Source organism: Anopheles merus, chromosome 2R (genome assembly GCF_017562075.2).
Source record: "Anopheles merus strain MAF chromosome 2R, AmerM5.1, whole genome shotgun sequence".
Taxonomy (NCBI): Eukaryota; Metazoa; Arthropoda; class Insecta; order Diptera; family Culicidae; genus Anopheles; species Anopheles merus.
The window spans coordinates 38,603,586-38,626,412 of record NC_054082.1 but is presented as its reverse complement, the minus strand read 5'-3'; the positions used below and the strand labels follow the sequence as shown (position 1 = coordinate 38,626,412).

The 22,827-nt window shown below is 46.7% G+C and overlaps 6 protein-coding genes across 10 annotated transcripts in view; 2 read left to right on the top strand and 4 right to left on the bottom strand.

Annotated features, from left to right (window-relative positions):
- The window catches only part of LOC121601422 (ankyrin repeat and KH domain-containing protein mask), a 28,607-nt gene extending 26,394 nt beyond the window's left edge, over window positions 1-2,213 (bottom strand). For 2 of the 4 annotated variants that reach the window (XM_041930242.1, XM_041930247.1), the window contains exon 1: window positions 939-2,213. In XM_041930242.1, the coding sequence (XP_041786176.1) occupies window positions 939-2,036 (1,098 nt within the window). In that variant the 5' untranslated portion in view covers window positions 2,037-2,213. The remainder of the gene's footprint in view (window positions 1-938) is intronic. The other 2 variants (XM_041930265.1, XM_041930256.1) reach the window with 1 other exon arrangement.
- A 537-nt stretch (window positions 2,214-2,750) lies between these two features.
- Window positions 2,751-4,871, top strand: LOC121601472 (phenylalanine--tRNA ligase beta subunit). Its single transcript, XM_041930303.1, has 3 exons — window positions 2,751-2,945; window positions 3,043-3,256; window positions 3,326-4,871. The coding sequence occupies exons 1-3, from the start codon at window positions 2,888-2,890 to the stop codon at window positions 4,824-4,826; spliced, it is 1,773 nt and encodes a 590-aa protein (XP_041786237.1). The 5' UTR covers window positions 2,751-2,887; the 3' UTR covers window positions 4,827-4,871.
- A 1-nt stretch (window position 4,872) lies between these two features.
- LOC121601502 (omega-amidase NIT2-like) lies at window positions 4,873-6,855 on the bottom strand. 2 transcript variants are annotated; one of them, XM_041930331.1, is made up of 4 exons: window positions 6,715-6,855; window positions 6,572-6,657; window positions 5,245-6,489; window positions 4,873-5,157 (listed from the first exon to the last, which is right to left on the bottom strand). In XM_041930331.1, exons 2-3 carry the CDS (start codon window positions 6,588-6,590, stop codon window positions 5,651-5,653), a joined length of 858 nt encoding a protein of 285 aa, XP_041786265.1. In that variant the 5' UTR covers window positions 6,591-6,657; window positions 6,715-6,855; the 3' UTR covers window positions 4,873-5,157; window positions 5,245-5,650. The 2 variants fall into 2 exon arrangements, with proteins under 2 accessions (XP_041786265.1, XP_041786269.1); XM_041930335.1 differs by having other exon boundaries at window positions 6,572-6,650.
- Window positions 6,856-8,214: 1,359 nt separating this feature from the next.
- On the bottom strand, window positions 8,215-9,892 carry LOC121601518 (omega-amidase NIT2-like). Its single transcript, XM_041930346.1, has 2 exons — window positions 9,207-9,892; window positions 8,215-9,111 (listed from the first exon to the last, which is right to left on the bottom strand). Exons 1-2 carry the CDS (start codon window positions 9,543-9,545, stop codon window positions 8,617-8,619), a joined length of 834 nt encoding a protein of 277 aa, XP_041786280.1. The 5' UTR covers window positions 9,546-9,892; the 3' UTR covers window positions 8,215-8,616.
- A 1,047-nt stretch (window positions 9,893-10,939) lies between these two features.
- Window positions 10,940-11,921, top strand: LOC121601531 (omega-amidase NIT2-like). The gene has a single exon (XM_041930352.1). The coding sequence runs from the start codon at window positions 10,997-10,999 to the stop codon at window positions 11,825-11,827; it is 831 nt and encodes a 276-aa protein (XP_041786286.1). The 5' UTR covers window positions 10,940-10,996; the 3' UTR covers window positions 11,828-11,921.
- A 206-nt stretch (window positions 11,922-12,127) lies between these two features.
- On the bottom strand, window positions 12,128-18,044 carry LOC121601493 (phytanoyl-CoA dioxygenase domain-containing protein 1). The gene is made up of 3 exons (XM_041930319.1): window positions 17,689-18,044; window positions 13,856-14,412; window positions 12,128-12,875 (listed from the first exon to the last, which is right to left on the bottom strand). Exons 1-3 carry the CDS (start codon window positions 17,710-17,712, stop codon window positions 12,593-12,595), a joined length of 864 nt encoding a protein of 287 aa, XP_041786253.1. The 5' UTR covers window positions 17,713-18,044; the 3' UTR covers window positions 12,128-12,592.
- Between the last annotated feature and the right edge of the window lie 4,783 nt (window positions 18,045-22,827).

Below are 22,827 nucleotides of genomic sequence, written 5' to 3'. Positions count from 1 at the left end.
CGCACTTTTGTGGATGCTGGACGGCATAAGGAGTCGGCTTCTTTCGTCTCTGTGCTCCATTTCTTCTTCCCACGGCAACTTGCCGCGTTCGTACAAGCGAACACATAATCCATGCTCTAGTATGCACATGGCAGAATAATGGCTATCCCCGGCGAACGTATATGAATAATGATGCTGTCTTCTTTCCTGTTTTCCAACACATTTACACTTCCGGTGTTGTTTAGTTAGCAGAGATGACACCCGACAATGTTGCGAAAAGAACAGTTGTGTCGTGTTGTGCTACCACCGAGAAAAGTACAATTATGTAGCATTATACCGACATTAATGTGTAACATCATGTAAAATATTTAACCCGTACAAGGAATAAAATAGTGTCTTAACGTTGAGATCGTTTGCATACAGTTGTATCATGAACCGGTAGAGTTTTTTTTAAATTATTTTAAAAAGCCAATAACGTTGAAGTATACCCAATTTTAAACGATACCAAGATACACGAAATGCCTACTTTTTTCCAGAATAATAATGCGCAGATCCAACGGGCGATATGTAATATTACTTTTGGCTTGTTTTGAGAGTGCAGTCAAAAGCTAAATTTTGATGAAACACTAATAACTTCAGTCTAAAAGTAGATAAGAAAACAATCCGGTGGTCTAAGGGTAGGGATGCAACGGATCCTTCAAGGTCGGACATCGTCAAATCGCAACTATACCCCTCGTGGCTCTTATACGCGGTACTGATGATAACTTTACCTTGAGCCCATCACCGAAGGCGTAGGAAAAGTGCAGAGCCAATTAAGGTTGTTGTGCCAAAGCGGAGGTAAATTATGTAGAGAGAGATATTCATGATTCGATGATGGAAGTGGATCGATACCGCTAATAAACAACACGTGGAACGTGTGCCCTGCAATAACAAAGTTAGCATTAGAGTGAAGTATTTACCTCCGACACCGATTCCTCTTCCGACTCTGACGAGTCCGACACGCGAGGCTGTATCTCGGAGAAGGTCTCGGTATCCGACTTGGCGGGAGACGAGCTGTTGCTGGTCGCTGATGGTTTGCTGTTGATGTTGTGAGCGCACTGGCCAGGAGGCGCACCTGCAGCGGCGGTAACCGGCTTCGACGCTGCGGCCGCATTTCCGGTACCTCCTCCTACGCCTCCTGCGGTTTTACCCCCATCGCCATCGCTGTTGTTGGTGTTAGTTTGCTTGCCGCCGCTGCTACCATCTCGTCCAGCAGCGTCTGGGGCGTGCGATGGCGCAGAAGAGGGCTTTGTTGCCGTTGTGGAACTCTGAGCTGACGACATTGTTTTACCATTATTTTTAGAAATGTTTTTACAAATCACGCTGCCACCGTCCAGTTGGGATCGACCCGATTCGACCCCGACGGAGGCCGCGGAGCGTACAGCGCCGGTCGCTGTGCCGGCTGGGCCAAGCGTGAGCCTACCCAGCGCCCCGGACACAGCGTTGTCTTCCGCTTCCGCCGACGTTAGCAAGGGATGCGTCGATGCTTCTACGACCGTTCCCGTTTCGTCATCAACATTCTTTCCTGCACCCAAGGCCGATGATGATGACGATGGCGGCGAAACAGTCGAGGAAGTGGTACCCGCACCAGCAACAACGACGTCGGCGACGATAGTAGCACCAGCAGCACCACTTCCACCACCACCACTGCTTTTCACACCACTTTTGCCACTATTGCCGACACCACCACCACTACTGCTGCTGCTGCTGCTGCTGCTGTTACTGCTACTACCACCACCGATTGTGCTGCTGTTGTTGCTGCTGTTGCTATTGTTCGCTGGTTTCGATGGTGGCGATGACGAAGTTTTGGGTGCTCCACCGAGGGAAGCTGATGCGAATGTCTTTGCCACTTCTCCTTCCGTTGATGTTGATGCGGATGAAGACAACGAAGACGACGACGATGATGATGATGGAGGCTGCTGCCTCTCCTGCAGCTGCGATTTCGACGAAGTCTGCTGATTCACTGATTTTACAACTTTTTCCCGGTTTTTCACTCCGGATTGTTCAGCATTCTGCATTTTTGTCTATGCGTGCAACAAACAAGCCGCATTCGCGATGCGTTTTTCACACGTTCGGTACGGGTACAATCACTTTTTACCATAGAAAATCGCTTTTCAATACGGAGCTACCGTGCTTCGACCGCCAGTAGAATTTTTCGCCATATTTTATTTTCTCCCTTTTGCTTTCTCTCGCTCCGCACCCCGTTCTGCTCGAAATGTGCTCGAAACGAGAGGGGTTTCGCGCAAATCTGCCCGAAAGCCGTCCACTTTTGACAGCTAATTCGCCCGAAAACGGCTCGTCACATCCGGAGCGAATATCATGCGGTGGGGGAAAGAAAATTTGTTGTATCGTGGGCTCCAGCAAGCAAGACGTATCAGAACGTTCCAGAGGACGGTTGGAACGCAAAATTATTTACGAAATTTTGCATTAATCGAAAGTGGATCAGTGAATGGAAAAATAAGCATACAAAAACAAACTGTTTGATTGACAAAACCTAAAATAATACAATTTAGAAAAAAATCTACATACAACTGCAATGAAATGCTTCTGATAGACAATCAAATTGTGCTCTACCACGTGTGTACGAAGCAGAATTACTCACGCAATTATTCCAAGCCCGTTTCAGTAAAAATTGAAAAAAGTAGAAAAACAAATTTAAAATTTTTGACGGATTTTCACAAAACATCAACTGTGGTATTTTTCATTTGCTGTCAACATATGTTGCGGCTTTTTTGACGTTTGTCTCCAACATCGAATAATTCTTTCGGTGTGTTGGCAATAACAAATATCCTTTCGGTGCAGATATCCAGGCCTTGCTGCTAAAAAGTTAAATTCCATCAGCTCATCGCTCTACGTCAATTACCTGAAAATGCCTACCGTCGGCGTAAAACGTGATCTGCTGTTTAAGGCACTCGGCAAAACATACAGTTAGTATTTCGGCTTCGCCAGATCAGCTTAAACGTGGTGTGCTGCATGTGTATTAACGCTCTGCCGCCGGGTGCCCGGGTTCGCTTTCCTTTCCAGCTGATGATGAGTTTCAAAAGTTTTGCTTCGAGTTTGGCCTCGAGCTGGACGAGGTGACGACGGAGAAGCAGATGATTACCAAGGAACAGGGTCTGGTAGAGGCGGCGAAGGATGCCTCGGAGGAGATCATCTACCGTATCGACATTCCGGCCAACCGGTACGATCTGCTCTGCCTGGAAGGGCTCGTGATGGGGCTGCAGGTGTTTATGGGAAAGTAAGATTTCACTGTTGCGTGTATTGCGTGCAATACAACTGTAAACTGATCATTTTTGGTTGCTTTTAGGATAGAATTTCCCCGTTTCACTAAGGTCGGCCCAGTCGGCAAGGGGGCCGCGCCGCAGAAGTTGATCGTCACGAAGGCAACTGCTCAGATTCGACCGTTTGCGGTAGCGGCCGTTCTGCGTGATATCACCTTCACGAAGGATTCGTACGACAGCTTCATCGATTTGCAGGACAAGCTGCATCAAAACATTTGCCGCAAGCGTACACTCGTCGCCATCGGAACGCATGATCTGGATAAGCTGCAGGGACCGTTCACGTTCGATGCGAAACCCCCGAAGGACATTCGTTTCGTGCCGCTGAATCAGGAAAAGGCGATGACCGGCGAAGAGCTGATGGAATTTTACTCGACGCACGCCCAGCTCAAGACGTACCTGCCCATCATCCGCGACTCGCCGGTCTATCCGGTAATTTACGACGCGAACGGGGTGGTACTATCCCTTCCCCCGATCATTAACGGGGATCATTCGAAAATTACCCTCCAAACGAAGAACGTGTTCATCGAGTGTACGGCGACGGATCTGACCAAGGCTCGCATCGTCCTCGACACGCTGGTCTGCATGTTCTCTACGCACTGCGCGAAACAGTTCACGGTCGAGTATTGTGAGGTGGTGTCGGCCAGCGGTGAAACGAAACAGTACCCGGATCTGGCCTTCCGCAAGGAAACGATTTCCGTTGCCGAAACGAACGCATACATCGGGCTCAACGAATCGGCCGAAAAGATGGCATTCCTGTTGAACCGGCTGCTGCCGACCAAGCAGACCGCCCCGGACACGCTCGAGGTGGAAGTGCCGCCCACCCGGCACGACATCCTGCACGCGTGCGACATCTACGAGGACGTTGCGATCGGGTACGGGTACAACCGCATCCCGAAGACGCTGCCGGCCAAGATGCACATCGCGAAGCAGTACCCGTTGAACAAGCTGACCGAGCAGCTGCGCGAACAGATTGCGCAGGCCGGCTTCACGGAGGGACTGACCTTCACGCTCTGCTCGCGGGACGACATCGCGACCAAGATGAATGCACAGATCGATCAAATCCCGGCGGTGCACATCGCCAACCCGAAGACGCTCGAGTTTCAGGTGGTGCGTACTACGCTGATACCGGGTCTGCTGAAAACGCTGGCCGCCAATCGTAAAATGCCACTGCCCCTGAAACTGTTCGAGGTGTCGGACGTGGTGCTGGCGGACAGCATGTCGGAGGTGGGCGCCAAGAATGAGCGGCGCGTGTGCGCCATCAACTGCAACAAAACGGCCGGCTTTGAGGTGGTGCACGGGCTGTTGGATCGCGTGATGCAGCTGCTAGAGGTGCCGTGGGATAGGCAGACCGGTTACTATCTGCAGGCGTGCGACGATCCGGCCTACTTCCCGGGGCGCTGCGCCAGCGTGCTGTACAAGGGGGCGGCCATCGGGCGCATTGGTGTGCTGCATCCAACGGTGCTGCAAGCGTTCGAGCTCACTACACCCTGCTCGGTGGTTGAGTTTAACATGGAATATTTCGTTTAAATGTACGTCGGATGCGGAAATAAAGTCCCTTCTCTCATACCTTCAGTTGCTGCTTACTGTGCGTTTATTCTCACAATACCGTGGATGGCCACCGTGAGGGCGAAATCTTTTACCGGACGGGCACTTTGAACTGTTCCGAGCAGTTGCTTTCTACGATCCACACTGTTGCTTATGAGGGCGGAACAGCCCCCATCAGCGGTACCGTTGAGCTGTATGAAGGTGATTTCCTCGTTCTGCAGCGGACTTACGCGGTAGTCAAGGTTCATCTCGATCATTTGATCAAGCTCATAGGGTCCTTTCGTAATGGTTATAGTGTGCAGCAATCGCTCACCTTAACGATTTTCGAAAAAAAAAAAAACGGGTTGAGAAGAACGGATTTATCTGTGTCTGGGTGTGGCTGATGACCAATTTCACTTACCAGGGACTCGATCTCCCAATCCAAAGCTGCAGCTTGCATCGCAACGTAGGATCAAATTTAGAACCAATAGGAAAATCAAACCGTTTTGGTAGTGCCGCATCACTTTAAGCTGCATGGTTGATGATGTGTCCGGATGCTAGCAATATTGATTCCACAAATAGCCCTTGAGTGGTTGAATCGTTATCAGCCAGGGTAAAATAACACACCATCATATCTATGTGCGGTTTTCTTTATCTCTCTTCGTGATAAAGTGTGGAATTGTGATAGAATGTTGCCTTAAATCTAGAGGTAGCAGTATCGTAACCGCTATCAAACCGCAACCATCGTATTTTAGGTTTAAAAAAATGCATAAAACATGTCTGTATATTTTCAACAAGGTTTTTTTTACAAAATGGCATTTACGGCACTACTTCTCCAGTGCGTTCGTCGCGTACAGATCAGTGCGACGCTGGCTAAATATTGGAATCTGTGCCCGTACTTCATCCACCGTCTGGAGATTCACATCGGCGACAACGGTCGTTTCCTCCTCGTTCGCCTCGGCGACGACCTTCGCCCACGGGTCGACCACCATCGAATGGCCCCAGGCAACGTACCCGGCGGATGGGTCGCGTGCCGGCGAAATGGTGGCCACGTACGATTGCGTATCGTTCGCACGGCCCCGTGCCAACAGCTCCCAGTGCAGCGGGCCCGTCTTCATGTTGAACGCGCCCGGGTAGATCAGCATATCGCAGCCCTGATTGCGGTACAGCCTTGCCAGCTCGTCGAACCGCATGTCGTAGCAGATGCCAAGGCCAACCTTCGCCCCGTCGATGGCCACCGTCGCCAGTTTGCTGCCGCTGGTCAGGACGTCCGACTCGCGGAACGTAATCCCACCCGGAATGTTAATGTCGAACAGATGTATTTTGCGGTACGTCGCCAGCAGGGACCCTTCCGGCGACCATACGGTACAGGTGTTGTACAGCTTGCTGTCCGTGCGGCATTTTTCCGGAATCGTACCACCGATCAGATAGATGCCGAGCTCTTTCGCAATTGCCGCCAGGCTGCGGCTCGTCTCACCGGACGGTATCTCTTCCGCGTACGCCGGAAAGTGTTGCGTACCGTACGGGGAGTTGAAACATTCGGGCAGCGCTACCACGCGAGCACCCTTGTCCGTCACTGCGGACCGTATTTTGGCCAGCGCGTTTTCGATGTTTTGTGCCTTGTCGGCTCCGACTTTTAGCTGAAGCAGAGCAATTCGGAAACCGGCTGCAAAAATAGGGCAGCAAAGAAGGGTAGCGTTACTTCTGCGCAATCGGTTTGCGGTAAGATACGGTGGCGTTAGTCTTACCGCGTGCCATCCTGTTCATTTACGCAGTGCGTTGCAGGTTGGGATAAATTGCACAAACTTTCCGGGTCAGGGTTGAGCACTGAGAACTGGAATTTAGAGCTTTAAATGTTTCTTTGTTATTCAGCGTGATATTAGCTACATACAGAGAAGAAATAGCACAGTTTATGGTTCGCTTTGCTAGACACTACGGGATTCTGAAATCGGCAACTGAAATGTTACGGTCCACTAAATTCGATACAACTAACCACTGAGATACACTCATCAGCTGTTTTAAAACTTTGGATGTTGACATACACATCAGTGGTGTTATCAAAACCAAAACCCGTTCAACAAAATGTCGACATACGATGTCGACCATAGTTGTACAGCGTCTAATAAGAGCGCTTATATGACTCACTTAACGGTGCAGCTAAGAACAGTTTCTGATTTGCGGTGATTTGCCATTTTTTATATTCTTTTGTTCGAGGTGTAAAATAGTGCATTTAGTGGGTCTGTTCCGTTCCTTCATTGGAACGATCGGAACTAGGTTCAAAATGTCGATTCTAGTAGGTTCTGTCGGAACTAGATCCGTTTTTTAACCGAAACGATCGGAACTAGTTTCAAAATGTCGAACCTAGTAGGTTCAGCCGAATCTGTCGCAATGTTCAGAATGCTCGGAACGATCACAACGATCTAAGCGATTGGGATGATTGGTCAGACAGAAAAAAAATAATCCCAATGAATCAAGTAGCAGGGACCCACTCTTTCATATCAGCCGATATTCGTCGACAATAGTATTTTAAGCAGTTCCATATTTGGTTTACTCGTAAAAACCTCTACTACTCTAAATCATAGAAGATGACTGAGTGATCGGAGTGGACCCCGTTATTATTTATTACATTTTGAGTAGGGTATATAGCGTATGGGGGGGAAAAGGCAAATGAGCCCAATCGACTCAAAGTTGGGCAGCCACAGCTCCGAACCGCTTCTAATAATCGTAACTCCGAATCCGTTTAATTTAAACCCATGGTTCCACCAGGAGCCGTTTGATCAGCATCATCAAAATCATAGGTCGGTTATCTTTAACCTGTCCTTGGAGTGTTGCACCTACCTTCCGGAGTAACTATACTTATCACTACGTTAAAACACGTTACGATTGTACCACGAAACTCCAATAGACTATCAGCGACCCATTGCATTATCCTTCCAGTCTTATGTTTACCACACAATTGGGCAGATCAGAAAGTGACAACAGGTGGAACGATTTGGATGGGAATTAATGCACGATCGGTTTTTCGACAGCAATTTGACTGAGTTGACTGAGGCGGATTTTAGCACTACCTAAAGAGATCACGAAAAGACGATTGCATATGAGATACTAGCAAATTTATTTCTTCTGTCGTAGCTCTGGTGATTATCATATTATTCTGAGTTTGTCGTTCCAATTACAGTTCAAATAGGGTATGTTGTTGCAAATTTCAGCCAGCATTAATTTTGAGGAAATGTTGTTATTTATTTTTTTATTTCTGATAGTGAATACAGCGATAGTCTACGTACGACTATCCTTTTAGTACTCAGGAAATTTTTGATTTTACATATTTTATCGGTAGCTGTTTCTCAATATAAACGGATTGAACACAAAAAAAAATCAATAGAACAATGCCTTTGTGATCACCTATTATAATCTGGCATGCTGTATTGCAATACACAGCGAATAATCACTCATGAGCCGCGTGTGATCAGGTTTCCCGCTCATTCTTCCTTTCTGAATATAACTTCCATCTCTGATTACACACTGCATCGCACGTAGAAGCTAAAAAATGTTTTTATTCATTATCAGTAAAACGAAAAAGTAGCAATAAAAGCATCGAAAAGATTGTTTCACATTTGACTTTTACAACAAAAAAACCTGGGTGCGTTCCATACCACACAACAACCAAATGGCTGATCTTTAAATTAGAAGCAAAAACACATACACATACACATATAGGATCTTCTGGCCGGTCGTGTCGTGTGGCGTGATTCGCAATCACAAACACAATGTTCGGGAAATTACGCGTCCGACATTACGAGCAGCCAACCTTCAGGTCGTACAGATCGGTGCGCTTCTGCTCAAACACCGGTATCCGCTTGCGCACGTCGGTCAGCTCCTTCAGTACCAGATCCGCCACAACGATCTCCTGAAATTCGGTCGCCCGTTGAATGATCCGACCCCACGGATCGACCACCAGCGAATGCCCGTACGGGATCAGTTTCGCGTGCGTGTCCCGTGCCGGGGAGCAAAACGCCACAAACGCCTGATTGTCCAGGGCTCGCGCCTTCGCCAGCAGCTCCCAGTGCTGCTCGCCCGTCGGTACATCACAGACGGCCGGGTAGATCAGTAGATCGCAGCCCATCGTACGGTAGGCGGTGGCGAACTCGGCAAACCGCATATCCCAACAGATGCCGAGGCCGATGCGCGTTTCGCCGACGGTAAAGGTGGCATACTTGCTGCCCGCGGTAAACAGCTTCGTCTCGGCCACGGTCATCTTTCCGCTTAGGCTCGAATCGCACAGGTGCACCTGTAGGATGAAGGGGGAAATCCACCGAAAGATCATACACAAATTAAAACGCTGCGTTGTTGTGGTCGCTTGTGTTTTGGGTGTTTTGGGCGCACCTTTCGATATGTTGCCACCAGGTCTCCTTCCGGGCCCCAGACGGTACAGGTGTTGTACAGCCGTCCACTGCACGACTCCACTATCGACCCACCGACGACGTGTACGCCGAAATCGCGCGCAGCATTCGACAGTGCGCGGCATGTCTCGCCGGTAGGAATTTCCTCCGCCACGTTCAGCAACGTATCTGCGGTGTACGGCGCATTAAAGCACTCCGGCAGCACGACCACATTTGCGTCCTTTTCCTTCTTCGCGATGCGTATCAGATCGATGGCATTTTTAAGGTTTTTCTCCTTGGAATCTACCACCCGCAACTGTATGAGCGCGATCTTGATCGTCATCTTGGTGGCTACACTCCTGCTCTGCTATTGATCGGTCGAGTCACTGCACTTTTCGGTACACCACACACACACACACACACACACACACACGACTGCTGCCACTCCGAACGGCCTCTCACGGTCAAGTGCGTTCCCGAACTAATAACGGTGCAGCTTGCACGCCAGGAACACTACCAACATCTGTTCGTTAGCGGGTTACGATCGCATGGCTCCCAGGACGGCACACGCTATCAGCTTTGGCTGGTTTGACCCCCGGAAACCATACGGCGACCGGGTGACCGGGCGTATAGGGCTGAGATTTGTTTTGACGTTACGCACGATGAAACGGCTGCAGCTGTTTATTGCCGTGCTCTATCGATAAGCGAGAGCGAGGTGATGATGGTTTTGCCTGCGATGGGATGATGAAGATGCAAATTAGGGAAGCGGACGGTTAAAGATGGCAGGCGAAATGTCAAAGGCATGATTGATTGTTCTGTCCAGACAAGCATATTGAACGGTTTCAGTTCTATCGATCGGCACTAGTGCGAGGAAAGTGGTTTAATTGCCTTGTCGTTTAATTATTATTAACATTAAATAATTCAAAAAGGAAACCTAATAATGTTTTACGTATGTAGTTTTATAATACTGTAAGATGGGCTTCTTCTTAAGATAAAAACAATAGAAATTTACCTATGTATATTATATGTTTTCGGGGATCGCGAGCAAGTAGTTCCGTTGGCTTCTTTCATCGTATTCTTATCAAAAGAAATGATTCTTCTTGTTTTATCTTGAGCATAGTTATTTTTGCTAACAGATTTCTACAATAGTAATTTAAAATAAAATCCCAATGCCTCACTTAACTGCAACCGAAGCACCTCTTCTTTTACTGATGCTTTACTGATACGGCTAGTGTACGACTGGTGATCGACATTTTGATAAACAATGCGATGTTTAGCTGTTGAAGATCGTTAGCGTCATTATACACGATTGCGCCTGATGGGTAGGCACACGATGGGAGGTAGTAGAATTATAGTATCGATTTAAAAAAAGTAAATTGTTGGTAAATATTTACTCTTTTCGCATCAGAATTTGGTAGTGCGATTTCATTAAATTTCCTCACAGGCAGCTTCATTGACAGCTTATTGGTGTGCATGCTTTGTGCTCGTATCAGTTTTCACGCGATAACGAGCAAGCGAATTAATCCCTTTTCTTAATTGCATATGCTTCCCGGAATCGATCGTCATCGATCGCCGTACCTACTGGCTTATCATAATGTGCAACCTCGCCCAACCTTTGCGCCAGCGTTTGTTAACACGTGTTAACAAAATTACTGCAACCTTGGCACAGGCCGGTTCGATATCGCTGAAGCCTGTTTGGGTAGATTCTCCCAAGGGGCTGTGTATATAAACCATCCCCAGTGGCGGATCGGTAGTTGCTCGGGAACCTTCCAGCTGGTCCGATCATAGGCAAAGATGTCCACACTACGCGTAGCTTTGGTGCAGTTGTACGGTCGTCCGACGAAGCAGGAGTGCATTGCTAATGCGATCAGCCAGATTCGGCAAGCGAAGGATCGCGGTGCACGGTTGATCATTCTACCGGAGTGTTTCAACTCCCCATACAGTACGACCGAGTTTGGGCGGCATGCCGAGGAAATTCCACTCGGTGAAACGAGCCAGGCGCTGGCGAAGGTGGCGGCAGAACTCGGCGTCTATCTGGTCGGTGGTACATATCCGGAGCGTGAGGGTACCAGACTGTACAACACCTGTCCCGTGTTTGGTCCCAAGGGTGAACTGCTGTGCAAGTACAGGAAGCTGCATCTGTTCGATATGGACATTCCGGGGCAGTGTACCTTCCAGGAGTCGGCCGCACTGACCGCAGGCGATCGGTTGGCAACGTTCTCGATCGGATCGCTGAAGATTGGGCTTGGCATTTGTTGGGACAAGCGGTTCCCCGAGCTGGCGGCTTGTTACCGACAGCTAGGCTGTGATATGATGATCTTCCCGTCCGCGTTCGATCCGTATACGGGGCCGCTGCACTGGGATCTGTTGGGGCGCGCGAGAGCTTTAGACAATCAGATGTTTGTGGCGCTGGTATCGCCGGCCCGCGACCCAACGACCGAGTACGTAGCGTACGGCTATTCGTTGATGTGCGATCCCTGGGGTCGGGTGCTGTGTCGGGCAAAGGAGGAGCAAGAATTGCTCATCACCGACATCGATCTCAAGATGTGCGGCGAGATTAAGCAGCAGATACCGATCCTACGTCAGAAGCGGGGCGATATTTACGAACTAAAAGCTATGAAGTAACGGGCAAGCCATTGTAAATTCCACAGTTTGAGTGGCCACTTAGTCCACTCAATAACGCGGCACTAAATAAATCATAACAATCATGCTCCTACTATCTTATGGCTTCGATCAATTTAACCGAATGACTCTATCTATCACTGAAAAAAAGGGGAAAAGTGTTTGCCCGGTATGAAAGATTGCTGCTTTGTAGTTCTTTCCCCTTCAGTGATCACCGATCGCAACCGATTCGTGACCATGGCATTCCGTTCGAAAGGGGCGGACAAGGGAAAACTTCACGAGAGAGAGAACCAACAGTTGATGTAATTAGCAATTTAATAGTTGTTTTATTCACCTTTTTGCTACGTACTTTATACCGGTGCAGTTACCTTTTTTTTGAGTTTTTTTTCTTCTGCGTTTTGCGATCAGGCTGATCGTGGATAGGAGCTCTAACATAAGCCGCCTCAAAGCGAGTAAAACAAAGGAATCCCGGAGAGCCCGATCGCGCACGCCCAAGTGTAAATAAACATCTATGGCACGGAGGAAAGGGTGTTGGAAACCAAGTTGTGGAGTGTAGCGGTATAGGGGGACGGGTAGGAAAAAGTAACTATACAAAAACAAGCACACAGATTTACATATACCGTAGACACACAAGAGAGACAATTCATTCCACCTGAGCTCCAGAGTAGAGCAGGAACAGTAACATCTTAAACTCTAAAACGATCGTCGCCAGCTGGAATCGATCGTTTGCATTGTTGCACTGTTTGGTATTGTGGCGGCCATTTTTCCTCAGTTCCGTTCGTACAGCACCGGAAACGGGTGATCCTCGGCCGGTTGCAGCCAGTTCTCTTTGGAATATTCGCAGTCTTCGGTTTCGATCACGTGGAAGGTGTACGCGTGCCGGCTACGGTCCGACTTGTTCGCATCGCTGCGGTGTACGGCCTGGCTGTGGATGAGGACGCACGAACCAGCCTTTACCGGCACGGCGACAAAGTTGGACTGCGGGTAGAGTGGTGCCGGCCGATCGTAGACTAGCAGCTCGTCCGCACTCTTGTCCGGGTTGCGAATCCATCTGGTAGGGTGAAGAGAGAAAAAAATAACAATTAATAACGCTTTGCACAACACTTAACACTTAACGTACTAATAACTATAAAAAAATCTTCTTCCTAGGCATAACGAATTACACGGTCATGTCAGCCTACACAGGCTGTATAGACTAAATACTAAGCTTTACTACGGGAAGACCTCTCTACGGGAAGCTCTATATTTTAGAGTGCAAGATCGTTAGGTGCATAGATCACCAAATTCACCGTTCAAATAGAATTTGTGTGATGATTGTATGCGATCTATTCATTTGAATTCGACTCCTATATCTATTGTTGTTGGGGCGGTCCTGTGGTACAGTCGTCAACTCAAACGACTCAATAACATGCCCATCATGGGTTCAAGCCCAGAATGGACCGTCCCCCCGTAGCAAGGATTTGACTATCCGGCGACGTGGTATTGAATTAAGTCTCGAAAGCCTGTATAGGCCGGCATGTCCGCGTAGGACGTTACGCCTGTTGTTAGTAAAATATGCTATAAATAATGCAGGATAGAAACCCACTTCATCAAATTTAGCTTAGAAAGGAAAGTGTCTTTGTAATGAAAGTGATCATTGAAATATGATCGATAGCAACATATTAAATTTTAAATATTCATGAACCAATGACTGTTTATAAGTAAAATCTGAATTTTTAAAACAAAAAACATTAACTTTTGGATCACAATGATAAAGGCCTATCACTCACACCTTGCGGGGATCGTTACAGCAAAGGCAAAAATCAATTATCGGCTGAGTTGAGCGCCTCAGTACAAAAACAGTGTAGCAACTTGACTAGATCTAGAAGACATTCATTTACATTATACCATAACATTCAACGAAAGGCGTTGAAGTAGTAACCGACAAGGAATCCAAGGAAGATAAGCAAATGAAATGTAGGACCACATTGACTGCAACTGAGTTACCGCGCAAAAACCTAACAAAACGTTACAGCAACCACCACCACTTACCGACGATGGACTCCACTTTTGTGTGAACCCTTGATGAAGTGTAGACACCCGTTCTGTAGCGTTGCATCCTCCAGCGGTATCCAGAATCCGATCGTGGTGCTCGGTTCCGTGTACAGGTACGTGGCGTCCTGATGCGATTTAACCTCCCCGCCAATGCCCGGATTCTTAAAGATGTACATACTCTGCGCTACGGCCGGCCGGCGAAAGCCCAGCTGCCAGCACACCTCCTTCACCCGATTCGAGAACGTAACCTCCTCGAAGGCCGGATGTTCGGTGTGCAGTGCGTGACCCACCTTGTTCAGTGCGATTGCCGGATCAACCAGCAGTTCACCGTTTTCACCGACCGCACCTTCCTCGAAGAAGTAGCGCACCTTGTCGGCACTTTCGAGAAAGTACTGCTCCCGACTCTGGGCCGATTTGCTGTCCGCCTTGGCACTGAACACTTTGCGCTCCTCCTTCGGTGCGTCCTTGTGTAGATTCTGGCCAACCTGCAACAGTTCCTGCACCTCGTCCGGTGTCAGAAAGTCATCGATCACGGCGAAACCATCCTCACGGATCTGTATGGGAAGGAAGGGAGAAAGATAAAGACATTATCACAAATATTCCACCCGATTGGTGTGTCACGTGAGGTGCATTTTGCCTGTTTTCGAAATTACTCATCGCTCGCGTGAGATAAAAGTGTGTTCTTTCACGATGGGTACGAGCGGGTGTGGTGACGCATCCGTGATCGCGCACTGAGAAACCCCTCAGTCAAAGTAATGACAAACAAGCGCAACACGACCACAAAACATGAGGCAACCATTCACCCTCACGCAGGGACAGGGCAGGACGCTGTCCTAAGAAGAGTAACCACGTTCTCTTCTCGAACCAAAACGGCGACGCTCGCGGTTGGGTTAAAAATAACAAAAATCCTCTTATTTCACGATCACCACGCCGATCGCCCAAACCACCGTTACCACCCTCACCCTCGCCCGAGGACGCCGTTTCGCGTCGTTAGTTTCAACCCAAAGTGCGTGCTTGGGTGTGTGTGTGTGTGTTTGTTACTTTGCTTCTTTCCGGAGTTGGCGGTGGACGCCGTTTGCATTGCACTTTTCGAGTGGATTTTCGGCGCATTGCATCATGCTGGCGGGGTGCGGGGTTGCATTGCGGCGGGGACACCCCAGTATGCGGATAATATTTTGTGTTATAATTAAAAACTCATCCGCCACTCGAAATACCGTGCGGAGGAGCCGAAAGTGACTTATCGTCATCGCTCTCTACAGGATGTAGCTTGGTTTGCCTTTTTTGTACACGGCCAGCGCGACCAGCGAAGGGAAGATGTTCGTTTTGTGTATAATATTAGTGTGTGTGTCTGTGTGTCATACAGTGTGGTTGTGTGAGCAATCGCGAAAGAATGTGACTGAGTGTGCAGTGTTGCAGTTGTTGTTGTTGTTGCGGTTGTTTGGTTGAGGTAATGTGCTAAATTGACGAATCGTTGGTAATCGGTTAACCGATTTTGGTTTGCTGAAGAAGCGTCCAAGTTCGTGACGTAGATTGTATGTCACGTTCCGCAAATACGCGGATCATTCATTGGATTTTAACTAAAAAAGACATATTAATGGATACAGTCAAATTGGGTTTTTGCCATTTGCTTCGTTCTAAGACCTCTGAAGACCTTTTAATCCGAATTTAACGATTCATTGGTAACAGATCACGGTTTTAAAAAGTTCAAAAGGTAAAAAAATGTATAGGAAGATAGAGGTCCCAAAGAAGCGGTTGTAAATTTTGGCCTGACCAATAAAAACAAGAAATAACCCTAGAAAAGACCTAAGAAATGAAACATTATATCAAAATTTGGATAATAAATATGTTATTGGTTGATCTACAATGCTCCAAAGGTCATAAGATCACTAAGAGCAATACGATGAATAGCTGTTTATTCGAGCATATTAATTCAATTGGCTTTAGAACTTATCTCACGCAAACTTATCTCACCTGTTCACGAATACATTTTGGTTTAAATAGATATGATCAGCTTGATCAGTTTAGTACAAACAGATGCCCTTTAAATCTGTCACTGACAATCTACATTTTGGCAGGATGTGTTTGAAGATCAAGTCGCAAGCGTAGAACACCCACCGCTTAAGTAGAATAAATTGTCAAGAACACACACTCGCACACCCTACCCACTGTCGGTTTGGCACGTCTTTAACTATTTGCTCCAATACACCCCAAGTGGAGGCGAAGATGGCGTTTCATCATGCCACCCTGAATGTGAACAAGTGGACGGAAAATAACACTTCCTCAAGCCGATCGTTAATGATTTCCACCCTGTTGCTCAATACTCCAACAAGCCCGGCAATAGTTGAATCCGTCGACCCACCGACCAGATGCCACTATCCACCCCACACCGCTGGCATTCAAATAAATAGAGTGAATCATGGACAAATCCCACTGCCCGTACACCCACGGCTTGCCCGGTTTTCTAACAAGATCGCCCCACAACAACACCCCTCGCGGGTGTTAGTGTGTGAACGCGCGCGCGCTGCCGTATGCTGAGGATAGGAAAGGAATGCGAATGCGTGCGCATAAACCACCGGGTACGGCGGCGACCGGCACGAAACGGTACGGCGCGCGTGCAAGTGCGTGAAAATGCACACATATGGTGCGAAGGAAATATATTTTCACCTGCACGCTTCTCTTCACACCGACCGAGATGAAAAGGGAGGGATGAAAGGCAGGCGACGACTGAGCCAGCTCATTGACTCATTGGCGTCCGGTGCCGGCCAATGGCCATTGATGATGAAAATGTGGCTCTGTGCGTGCGCGTGTGTTTGTTCACGTTTTATTGCTTTTGTTGTAGCCCATCTGATCTGATTTTCTTGACCGGTTGTGGCGTGGAAAAATCTCTCGCAACACTGTGTGTGTTTGTTTTTTTTTAATCCTTCTCTCTCTCTCTCTTGGGAAAGCCACACAACGGTTTAATGCGTTAAGGCGGCCTCGGCCCAGTACGGATCCATTGCCGGATGGCGAAAGCGCCGGAAACCGTTAGCGGCACAGCGTGCGACAGGTAACGGCAGGCGCGCGTGGTGTGTTGGCAAGGTAAGTTCATTAAAATTCAATTATTATTACACCGCCAACCCGAACACCGCAGGGACGGCGAGGGGAGCTGTCCGAAGCGGCGGGATGCGGTGGTACTATAGTTGGGTTTTCCTTATACGGTCACGCCCAGTGATTCGGTCATCCAAAAAAGGAAATCCACTTTGCCGCGTTGCTTTGTTGTCTGTCTGTCTTGCCCGGCCCGGTTTGACACAAACACAGATTGAAGCAATTGCGAAGAACGAATTTGGCAGTTATGTCACTGGAAGCTGGTCACTGGCGGGTGTTTGAGAGGTCGCCTCAACGCTCAAGGTGGAGTGTGAAAAGTGAAAAGACTCGTACCAGTCTGCGGTGACACGAAAACGCCTAATTTTAGCACGTCCATCTGACGTGCCGAAAGTGGTGGAATGTTTTGGGAAACGTTGTTGTGTATCAACGCCATCCTTACCTACACCGATGAGCTTGAGTGGTTTACACGTGTTGAGATTCGGCAAACACGTTTAACATTTACATTTCCGCACTGAAATACGCAATACCCCGCCAACCCCGAATGGTCGTCTCCTTTGCACGCGCGGGGGTTCAAACTTTAATTCCTGCGCAATCCTGTTGCGCTGGCCACCGAAGCCGTTCTCCACGGCACGGTCCCGCGGACCGGTGTTGTCCGTTAAATTGCACACGGTTTTCTAATTTTAGGTGCCTGAATGGTGTTTGGTGCAAGATCACGGGGCAAAAATTCACGATTGCAAACTGCTTACCTGATCGATCAGACGGTTCCTCATGGTCGGGCAGTTTCTAGAAGCTTTGCTGCTACCCAACTGCTGCTCCAAGCACGCAGATGCACGATAAGCTTAGAGTGATTCTGAAGAGCGAATGCGAACCGAAGCACCAAAAACAAACGATCACGATGGAGTGTTTGGTTTTGTTCTGGAATAATGTAGGGCTTATCTTATCGCAATCCTTATGGCCTACCGTCACTTCACTGCTTCACACAGACAAACACACCCAAAACCTTATCAATTGTTTGAAAGCGATACTGCGTTGTTCACCGAGCTACGATCTAGTCGCGTCGGACATGCGAGCAAAACTACCGCGCGGACCCGCTCGGTGGCAGGGTTTTATGTTGGCCTGTCGACATTGTAAATCTCATGGACAAAGGCGAGTGGTAGCGGCATTCGTTCGAGAAGAGAAAAAATAACATTGAATCACTCTCTTCGCGATGCGCGCGCACATTCGTTGTTTACGTTTACAATACTCTCATGAGTGTAGGTCGGTTTGTTTTGGTTCGTTTGAAGCATAGGGTTTGTAATATAAGCAGGGACTGTGAAAAAGCATTTGCTTAGTTATTAAAGAATGTGAATGAACAAATATTGTATATAAATGCAGAAAATCCAATTTCATAACCATCAAGGATTACATGATACATGTGGAGGAATAATATTGTGCGACAACTACAGGTAAATAAAATATTTGAACCGTTAAAAACATAACAATTTAACCTGAAAATTTCCTATCCTGATACAAACATATATTATTGCTAATTTTAAGATATGTAAACCAAGCACAGAACATAATCAGAATAGATGAAATAAAAACTCCAAGAAATAGTAAATATAACTTATAATGTTTAAATCAACTTCTCTTCACCTAACGAACCCTGTTCAATCTCTCTGATCTTGAGCACCCGCCACCATCATCTAAAGTTGTCCACTATCTCTTGAGTTACGCTTTGTTTACGTTTCGCTGATCACCAGCAGCAAGATCGAATCAGGCAGCTCTTCTGCCATGCGTAATTGGCCATGTGATTTTTTTTCATTACAGACGCAAAAAGAAAATGCAGTTTATTCAATTGAAATGGAATGGAACATTCAATTGCATCCCAAAGGTGGCGCAAAGCTCGAATGTGTTGTAGAGGGAGCGCGTGAAAAAATGTGCAGAAAGGATGTAATTATGAAATGAGTTCATATGATTTTTTTTGCATTCATAAAATTTATAATGTATTCAGTTTTTCACCCTCTTGCAAGGCGTATACAAACATGCATTAAATGCAGTTTACAGCACATGCAACAAGTGTTTTTTGCGGTTTAATTGCCGGAAAAGCTCTCTGAGTGTAGGCGATGCAGTGAGATGAGTGGCTGCTGCATCTTTGGGATCTCATGCTCATGAGAGGTCTGCAATCGATCACAGGGTGATTGGATAGGATTGGTTTAGGTGAACACAAAAGTTATTAGAACATTAAGAGATGTTAGTTTTAAAAGAGATAAGATATTAAAAAACCTTGCTAATTGATTTCTATGATTTCTTGATGATTAATGATTCATCACCGATCAATTTAATTGATCTTTTGATTGATCTGAAATTGATAATCAACTTGAAATAACATAGCTGCAGTATACCATTTACTGTTAATTAAACGAAAAAGATAAGGACAACTTTGTGAATAGCGTGAATAGTTTTATAAAAGCGTATTGAAAATAAGTTTATAAACAATTTATCTCTGAATTACGCGAGTAATGCGTTCCGGAGATATTCGGACACCTCGGATTTTCGCATATGTCGAATATCATGTTTTTCAGCCAAAAAATAGTTGATACACTTTTTAAAATTCGGTAAATTCAGATTTTTTGCGATTTCAAAATTTTATTAAAAATTCAATTTATTTTGACAATTGTCGGAGAAGATTATATCGATTTGAAATATGAACTGTTAACAATAAAAAAGCACCTTACTTGAGTGTCGTATAACTCGGAAAAAATAAATTTGAAATATAGTTATTTTGTTCATTAAACAAGCATCTTGTCCTGCTAAGCCCCTGAAAGTATGCAATATGGTGCATTAGTTTCTTTAAACGTTTGTTCGATACCAAATTTGTTAATCGTAACAAAAAGTAACAAGAAAAGTCATCGAATTAACCATTAATACTAACGTATCCACCGTTCTCCACCGCATCCGAGATTGGATTAACATCTTGCACGCGGTGAAAAACAATGTTTACATTCGAAAGTGACTTAGAAACCCCTGTAAGACTCGAAAGCCTCTATAGGCCTGTATGAGCGCTTGGTTCGTTATCAACTTCGATATGATAGAGAAAAATAAAGATTTAGTTACATGATGTGCAACATATCAAGCAATAAAATTAAATTCAAAATATTTAAAAACAATAGTTGCAAGTAATACCATTTTTTCTCATACATAAATTCCTTCATTGCTGAAATAATAAAAACAACTTTTTCTGTAATCATTGTTTTGAATAATGGTATGAATATATATTTTAAGACCAATGTTGGTTTAGCTTAAAAAAAGTAAAATAATACAAATTTACAGCTTTCTTTTTCGTGTCACTTACTATGCCTTTCCAACCACACTAAACACCCTCGCACAAATAGGTAAAATAAAGGAAGAAGCGTCAAAATACAACGTTTAATGAGAGAATACAATTCACACGATCGCAAACGCGGCCTGCAAGCTAATATCTTCATTAACGTTCTCCCGTCCCGTATCAATCATCGATTTTCTGCCCTGCTAAATTCGATAGTAAAAGCGTATCCACTCCACCATTACCGTTCGTTATAGTCGCTCCGGCAGCGCAGTAAAATCAAACAATGAATGCATCTGTCCCACATTTGTGGTCCCACAAAATCTCCATCCCTCACTTGCTTATGATCGCTGAAACGATGGTTGGTCAAAACACAGCACAGCGCAAGAAGAAAGGTTTGCAATGGGAACGATAACAGTGAGCCGGTTTGCTGTGAGGCAGTGGGAAGAGACGGTAGGTAGACTACCGGATGAGACTAATTTTAGACAACGGTTTCCGTTTTTCCGTCGATCAGCGCAAGAAGAGTCGCAGCACAGCAAGACACGCGAAGGAGATAAACAGCGAGAGATGGAGGAAGCAAAAGAAAAGACATAACAATATTAACTAATAGTGGGGAGGAAAAACTAACCAGTGGATTGATAAGTGTGTGGCACATTGTGGTACCGGTCTGTAGGATGAAAGCCAAATGGTACCGGTCCAAAGGTGTGTAGAAAAGTAGTATGCAGTATTACAGTAAAGTCTGCAATACTCGCATCGGTTGCATCGAAAGCATTGAGAAATAGCGACCTACTGCCGGGGTAGACAATTTATCGTCTTTTAACAGAACTTGTAAAACTTACCGTGCAATCAAATGGACGGCGGAAAAGTTACGCTGACATGGAAACGGTGGAACGGTATGCAAAACGAGAATAAATTATACAGCGTGGTGCAAGATTGCACCTAGCAGAAGCGGCCCCGAATGGACACTTTGCAGCCCGGGCCCGGGCCAACGAGATGAGTCTTGTGCAGTGCCTAACAACCTACCGCGCCCCACCAGGGAAGCTGCCAGCAAAACAAAGAACTTTTCCAGACCATCAAATTAACGGCAACGAACCTCTCAAGATGTCAGGTGCAGCGAAGATTTGATTTGCATTGAATGGTGGTGCAAGGTTCTTGAGCAGACGAGCTCCAACTCGAATGCGTCTTGCACCGTGAAGTTGGCAAGCGTCAGCCAGTGGGCTAGAGACATTAGGGCATCGCTTTTACGGGGCGTCATCGCGCGAATTGGCAACCTGCACGATGCGCTCGAACGGTCGTGAATTCCGGTCGACGGGTAACGGTTGCCAGCAGCGCTATAGAAAAGAAAAGAAAAAGGTTACATTATCGTCGGCGCCCTATCACGATTCGTCTGGGGCTAGTAGAATGCCTAGAACGTACTCCGTTCTCCGTTTCAGAAACTCCAGTTCAAGTGAATGGGAAGCGGACGTACCAGCTGTTGGGCGAATAGGTTGCAAGCCCCATGGTTCACGGTCGTTACACTAGCCTCCCCAAGCATTTGCTCGAGCCGTGACATTTAAGGGTAAGGAGAGGAAACGAACAACGCGTTATAATATCGTTAGATATGGGTGGAAGACGTGTAATATGTGTCCCTCCACCGAACAGAACTCCCGCGTAGATACCTTAATCCCTCATCGCATGATCTGACCAGCAGACACGCGCACACGATGCAAATGGATGCATGGAATGGAAATTAATTAATTTTCTAGCGAATTCAAAACCACTTTGAACCGCTTCAAGGCTGCCACTGGGCCAGTTCCCTGTTATTTCCTCTTCATTTTTTGTGCTGCTATGATTGTGTTCACACGGATGATGTTTGGGTTAGATCGTTGGGTTGGCCATAGGAATCGACTTTGTTTACCGGAAGGAGCTCTGTTTCGAGCGAGGATCTTGTTATTACGGGCAGGCTTTTCTGCCTGCTCATTGTTGATCGTACTTGGGTTTGATTGGAATTGCACTTTTTGTTCAACTTTTGGGGAAGTACAGCGAAGGTCTTCCTGTTGCGATGTAGGCCACGAGCGAGGATTACCAGTCAATTTTGGAGGGACTTTAAATGTTGGTTTGCAGTTTCGCAGTGTGATCTTGGAGGATTGATCTTAAAGAGCTTTTGATCACAGTAGGCCTACTCTCTTAGCCGGTCTCATGGTACAGTCGTCAACTCGTACGAGTTAACAACATGCCCGTCATGGGTTCAAGCCCCAAATAGACCGTGCCGCCATACGTAGGACTGACTATCCTGCTATGGGGGGAAATCAATAATAAGTCACTGAAAGCCAACCCCACAAGTGTGTTGGCAGGCCTTGACCGGCATCGGTTGTTGAGCCAAAGAAGAAGAAGAAGGCCTACTCTCTTACGTACGGCCATATGACGTACCCTGCCAGTAAGAAGATCCAGCTTCAACAGCTCCACAATGGAGCAAACACCAATGGAAAAGCACTGCAAGTCGCGAGAATGCTTCCAGCCTCTCAGCGCAACATCACGACGAGAGCGTCGAAGTTATCCGAATCCAAACGACTCCACGCGAACGCGTTCCATACTTATGCTC

What these genes read in the sequence shown, in the direction of transcription:
- LOC121601518 (XM_041930346.1), bottom strand. Translation starts at nt 9,545, where the DNA reads ATGACGATCAAGATCGCGCTCATACAGTTGCGGGTGGTAGATTCCAAG. An exon ending in TGGTGGCAACATATCGAAAG is followed by an intron (nt 9,112 to 9,206) that starts GTGCGCCCAAAA and finishes TTCATCCTACAG; the next exon opens with GTGCACCTGTGCGATTCGAG.
- LOC121601531 (XM_041930352.1), top strand. Translation starts at nt 10,997, where the DNA reads ATGTCCACACTACGCGTAGCTTTGGTGCAGTTGTACGGTCGTCCGACG.
- LOC121601493 (XM_041930319.1), bottom strand. Translation starts at nt 17,712, where the DNA reads ATGAGGAACCGTCTGATCGATCAG. An exon ending in GGAACCGTCTGATCGATCAG is followed by an intron (nt 14,413 to 17,688) that starts GTAAGCAGTTTG and finishes CTTCCCATACAG; the next exon opens with ATCCGTGAGGATGGTTTCGC. An exon ending in AAAAGTGGAGTCCATCGTCG is followed by an intron (nt 12,876 to 13,855) that starts GTAAGTGGTGGT and finishes TCACCCTACCAG; the next exon opens with ATGGATTCGCAACCCGGACA.
- LOC121601472 (XM_041930303.1), top strand. Translation starts at nt 2,888, where the DNA reads ATGCCTACCGTCGGCGTAAAACGTGATCTGCTGTTTAAGGCACTCGGC. An exon ending in GGCACTCGGCAAAACATACA is followed by an intron (nt 2,946 to 3,042) that starts GTTAGTATTTCG and finishes TTTCCTTTCCAG; the next exon opens with CTGATGATGAGTTTCAAAAG. An exon ending in CTGCAGGTGTTTATGGGAAA is followed by an intron (nt 3,257 to 3,325) that starts GTAAGATTTCAC and finishes GGTTGCTTTTAG; the next exon opens with GATAGAATTTCCCCGTTTCA.